The 6,000-nt window shown below is 50.6% G+C and overlaps 1 protein-coding gene across 1 annotated transcript in view; it reads right to left on the reverse strand.

Moving 5' to 3' along the window:
• PTPRT (protein tyrosine phosphatase receptor type T) overlaps positions 1-1,676 on the reverse strand; it is a 474,734-nt gene extending 473,058 nt beyond the window's left edge. Inside the window, exon 1 of the mRNA XM_064465788.1 lies at positions 1,445-1,676. Within this exon, the coding sequence (XP_064321858.1) occupies positions 1,445-1,514 (70 nt within the window). The 5' untranslated portion in view covers positions 1,515-1,676. The remainder of the gene's footprint in view (positions 1-1,444) is intronic.
• Between the last annotated feature and the right edge of the window lie 4,324 nt (positions 1,677-6,000).

A 6,000-nucleotide genomic window follows, 5' to 3' on the forward strand; every position in this document is an offset into this window, starting at 1 on the left:
GAAGCTATTTAACTAGGTTAGATTTCCCAGCCTTTCTAATAAATCTGCGGATCAGTGCAGTTGCCTAGCAATGTCAACAAGATACCATGGGGGTGTCAAAGCGTGGGGGATTGATTGCAGCATCTCCTTCTCCGAGCTGACCAGGGCTCTCCCGTGCCGGCCTGGCCCTTCGCACAGCAAACTTTCTTCTGAGCCGCACTGCACGAAGAGAGCAATTTGAGGTGTGTGTGTATATATATATACACACACACGTATATACACGGTGCTCCAACTGCACGCTCGGCATCTGCTGCGCTCCGCACTATTTCTGTTTAAAAGTCATCCGAGCTCTCGGTCTTAACTAAGAAAAATCTTCCACTGTTCGAGACGAACTAAACTTCGGCATGCTGGAGGCATGAAACCAAGTCTCAAGCACGGAGATTTATCACTACAGGGAATTTTTACTTGTTTTAAAAAGAGGTAGGAGGAAAAAAAAAGATTTTTAAACCCCCCCACACTTAGAAGGCTCGCTACATGAAGTCAGGAGGGAAGTTACAACTGTTTATTTTTATTATAAAGAAAAGCTGCAGTGAGAAAATTCATGCCATATTAAAAGATCCAAGGGAAAAAGAAAGCCACAGATATCTTTGCTTTACCTACAGAATAGCACAAAAGGGGAAAACTAGCTCCATAAGCACCTGTCGTCTTCAAGTAATTCAAACTATGCCTGAAGGAACTTGCAGGAGGGGGGAAATAGCAGGCTACTATTAACGTACACATGCCAGGGAGCAAAGTATGCCTTAACATCGGAGTGACAACTGGGAAGGAGCCAGTCCGAGCAGCTGAGCCTCCCCCGAGAAAGTTACTCGAGCTGGGAGATGCAAGGGGAGAAAAAAACTGCTCCTAAACTTCCGAGAACGGCCCCAAAGCCCTGTGCCCGGCTGGCGGAGACCGGCGGAGACTCCCGCGAGCTGCCCAGCCTGCGGGAGCTGACTCCCGCCCCGGACTCGGCGAGGCTGGTTACTGCGAGGAAAAAAAAAAAAGACTCAAGTGTCGTGAATCCGAGACTAAAGAGGCGATGCGCTCGCCTCCCACCGCACGCAGCCGCCCGCCGCACACAGCGTCCCGCCGCCGGCTCCCGGTCCCGGGCGCAGAGGCTGGCGCCGGCCGCCGCGGGAGCCCGGCAGAGCCGCGCAGCCCCGCCGCTGGCACCGGGCGCCGCCGGCGCTCCGCCGCGCCTCGCCCTAAAAACCGACTTTGGATGAGACCGGCTCCTTCCCTCGCCGAGCAGCCGCCCTCCGAGAGGCGCTTCCATCCCTGCCCGCCCCGGGGCTCGCACGGGGAGCTCCCGGCGAGGCCGAGGGGCTGCAGGAAGGGATGAGGCCAAGAGTTGGGGGCTGCCGGGGAGAGCTGCCCGCCCCGGGGGGGTGCCCGGGGGAGCGGCGGCCGGGCTGGGCGCACTCACCTGCGAAGACCTGTCCCTCCACCTTGAGCAAGAGCTGCAGGAGAAAGACGATCGCGGCGACGCCGGTCATCCTTTCTTTCCCCGGGAGTTCACCTGCCCTCCCCGCTGCCGCGGTGCCGCTGCCTCCCCGCAAATATCCCCCGCATCGGCGTGGCCGGGCGGCCCCGGCAGCCGGAGCCGCGGCGCTGCTCGGCGGAGCCGCCGGAGTGGCGGGCGGGAGGCGGGCGGGCGGCGCGGGGAGCGGGCGGGGGGCGGGCGGGGGGAGGCTCCCCCCGAGCCCGCGCAAAGCCGGCCCCGCCGCCCCGGGGTCCCCTCCGCGCCTTCCTCAGCGGCTGGGTGGCAGGGTTGGTTTGGGTTTTCTTTCGCCCAAATCCCGATTCCAGCCCAGCTGCGCACCCACAAATCTCCTATCGGTAGCGGCTGAAGTACAGCGTCGTGCCAGCAAACCGAGGTTTCCTGCTCCTGCCCTGTTTCCAGCGGGGATGGAGAGTAAATGCAGGGGATTGCGTTACGCGGAGGGCTGGAACCGCGGCCGAGCGCCGGGGTGGGAGGGGAAGAGGCGACCCTCTGCTAGAGCCGGGCGTGCGAGGAGCGGCAGGTCCCACAGGGTCCTTTGTTCGAGCGGCTGTTACGAACAGCTTCCAGGCATTTGCAGCTGAAAATAGTAATTTTCTGGATTATTCACTTTACTTTCGAGAGAGTTAACGGCTAAATACGTAATCACACTGCGTACTGCTGCACTCGTAGGCTTTATACACAGGCAAAGACACAATCTTGAACAAAATTCTAAGAATTCCTTTCCACTGGCAACTTTACCGAAAAAGCATGCCACAATGGGGGGGGGGGGGGGGGGGGGGGAAGCACGAAGTAGGGGACATCAATATCGATCGACCATTTGAGCTCAGATTTGCATAGGACAAGGACAGCGATGACCGCCGGGATAAAGCACCTGCTTAATCCTAAAGACAACGGGATTATTTGGGAGCGCCGCTGAAGCTCCGAGCGCCGCCGCGGCGGGGCCGGGCACGCTCCCGCCCCGAGCGCTTCGCCTTTCGCGGGGCGCGGCTCCCCCGCTGAGGCTAACGCCGCGCTTCGCCCCGCGCCCCCCTCTGCTTCCCCCCCTCCCCCGGGGGGCCGGGGCCCGGCGGGCAGGCTCCTCGCGAAGGGCTTGCTCTTCCCCCCCCGTGCTTTTATTCCGGTTCTGGTTTAGCCCTGGCCCAAACCAGGGGAGGAACTACACGTTAACACCAATTTGCATTTAAAACTACTAGTTTGCATGTCACGTGAAATACTTAAGGGATTTAAGCTACACACAGAGTATGAAGATGGTTTTCTTTCAGGGCTCCGGATGGCTCGGGAGCCATCCTGACACTCTCTCACCTGCGACAGATTCCTGCCTCTGGGAAGGAGTCAAAGGCAGCTGCCCGCTCCTGTGCCGCTGCCAGGGCGGAGCGAGGCCGCGCAGCCAGCCCCGCCACCCCAAAGGCAGCTGGGAAGGGAAGGGGGGTGTTTGCTTGCCAACCCTAAGCGCGTGTCTAGCTGCCCCCCTAACCAGCTCGCCTTGAGTAAGTGGAAAAGACTCCAACAAGGCTATGGTGTTCATCAGGTGAGGAGACTTGTGGGTTAAAACTGACAGGGCAAGTTTGACATTTTGAAATCACCATTGAAGAATTTCACTTTGCAACCCCGGTCTGGTCAAGTGAGAGCACCACCCGGCTGGTCACGGTTCGCACGAGAGAGAACACATCAGTTTGCTGCTGTCCAACCTAAATGATTCCATACTGCCTCCTCAGCATCCCCATCCAGAGCCGAGTTTGAGAGAAGGTCCAATATCTTGCTCAAAACCAAATCCCCCTCGGTCCAGAAAAAACCCTCCAATCAATGAAGTGTGTCTTTAGGTGTCAGCATCACTTCAAAAATTATGGCATGCCACTATCTTTTGTTGAATAAAAGGACAATCTCAAACAAGTGTAGAATTAGAGATAAAGGGAAAGCAGAAAACGGAACAGCAAGGAGAAAGAAAATGTCACTAAGTAGTCGCTAGGGAATAGAAAAGATCCAGCCAGCACAGTAGGCATGGTCAGAAACTGCTGGAATAATTCTGTATCAATGCAGATTGCTTGGACAATAAGAACAGAGTCTTGAAACAGAGATGGTGCTGGCAAGAAGCGAAGAACACAGTAGCAAAGAACAAAGTATAAAAGAACCAACCCTAAATCAAGTGATCACCAGTTGTTTCCATATAAACTAAATAAAAGGGAAGGGGAAAAAAAAGTCTGCAATTCCTGTTCAGAATGACAAAAATTTTATAAACTAAGTGATTTACTGAGATCCAAGGAGTTTCAGGAATAGAAGGCAGAGAAGCTTAATGCTTCTTCCAAGGAAAGGTATCAACTTGAGAAAAAAAAAAACGTGCACCATAAACAAAGTGAAGAAGGGCAGAAGAGAAGATCCTTACCTCTAACTGGATAAGCAGGAAGAGGTTAGAAATAAACAATCTACAAGAATCTGGACAAGGGACTGATCAGAAGAGACAACTACATCTTAGACATCAAGTAGTGTAAAGCCAAACATTAGGCTGAACTAAGCCAGGCTAAAACCTTATAAAGGATTGTCTGAACTAAAAAACACTTTCCTGTGAGAAAGGAAAATGATAAGATACAGGATGACGACAGTGAGGACAGGAAAAAAATTAGGCAGATATCGGCACCAAAACCCCAAACTCTGCAGTATTTTAGTTAAGTACAACAGTGAGCTGCTAATAATCTAACTGCTGAACAACAAGTAGTGTCAACTCTGGAGCCACTGACCCTCCCACAGTGTACAAGGCCTTTGGTAGAAGAAACTGTGAAGGAATAAAGTTGTAGGGCTAAACAAAAAAAAATAGCTTAAAATACAACATGGATATTCAAAGGGAAATTAGGCAGACCCAATGTTAAAAAAAAAATAAAACAACCCCAAAAACTAACCACAAACCAAACCAGACACCACACCAAGAGCCCCAAACCACACAGGTAATTTGGTAAATGAAACAAATAGGATCAGGTCATATCCATCAGTGTTTTACCAGAACATCCAATTGAAATGTAGGAAAATAGGCAACGCTACAGAAACACACACAGCAAGGAACTGCCCTAAAAAAGAATGGCCACAAGACTGGGCTGCAAACAGAGATCACAGGGACATGAGGTTGAGAGTCAGGTACTTTTAGAGCCTTGTTGAAGTTTAATTTCTACGTTAATACCACTGGTTGGCTTCTAATGACAAAGTTAATAGATATTGGTAACACAGGAGGATTGAAGTAGTCTTCTAGACAGCAGCTCTGAGAGCTGGATGTATAGTGGTGGGATAAAAGCCAACTATGAAAGTCAAAAGTTGTATCATTGGAGACGGGCAGTGAGAAAACATGCTGCAGGTCAGGAGTGTAACCTACCATCAGTGTAACACATTTACAGCCAAGGGAACCCCTGAAATTCAAACAGGGCCACGATATTGGCTCAGTGATGAACCGTCAAGCAAAGCAGGGACAAGCTGTGCCCCAAAACTCTGACACTAGCCAAGAAGTGACACACATGGCTGTATATGCTTTTATGTGATCTGTGGCCTTTGCAACCAGCACAAAGAATTAAAGCCCTTAGAGATCCGGTAAGACCATTTTGTATCTTTCTGGGCTAATGTGTCCTATACAACATTATCTTATAAAAATGGCAAAAGAAAAGTTCTGATTCAACCCTAGCGTGTACCATCATAGCTTATTTTGCTATTACCAAGCAAAGTCTCAAGTGGCTTAAAAAAGGAAACATTAAGAAGAGTTCTGAAGTTTTCTTGAGCCTGTCACTCAAGGCTTCTTGACTCCACAAAAAACTGTTCCCTTGCTGTGTCAGATGAGTGAGAAAAACGTAATCATTAGTTTTACTCACCCACAAATGATGTAGCTTACCCCTGGAAAACAAAGTGCTAAACAACTGAAGGCACTGTCACATTATGACACCAAAATGCATTTAACCAAGAAAACCTATTAGAAAAATATCAGCTCACGGACTTGAATCAATACATATGTTTTTGAAGTATTTAACGAACAAGTTAGTCTGTAAACACCCAAGCCTGCTACCAGGCTAGAATAAAAACGTGGAGGAGCTCACCCAATTCCCTACAGTGTGTACAACATCTCTCTACCGCCAGCAGAAAGCCAGCTCAGACAGCAGCCAGGCTACCTCTGCCCCCTATAGACAACACAGTTCCTCTTCCTAAAATTAGAGTGATGCTCCACAGCCCGTATGCTTCTTTTAAGGATAGGAAAACATATTTTTGCAGTTCTATGTGCTGCTTTGGTGGTGCACAGGGACACCAAAACATGACAGCCACTCAACTATCTGGGTATAGGGAGATTCCTAGAGATGCAGCAGGAACTTTGCTCCATCGACGCAGCATCACACACCCAAATGGTGCATAAAGAGACCCTCGTCTTTCTTCAGGAAGTTTGGTATTCAAGATCAGTCTGATCCAATATGGTAAACTTTTTTCCCCCTTCCCTGGGGCAAGCCGTATGAATATAG

This window comes from Phalacrocorax carbo, chromosome 14 (assembly GCF_963921805.1).
Source record: "Phalacrocorax carbo chromosome 14, bPhaCar2.1, whole genome shotgun sequence".
Taxonomy (NCBI): Eukaryota; Metazoa; Chordata; class Aves; order Suliformes; family Phalacrocoracidae; genus Phalacrocorax; species Phalacrocorax carbo.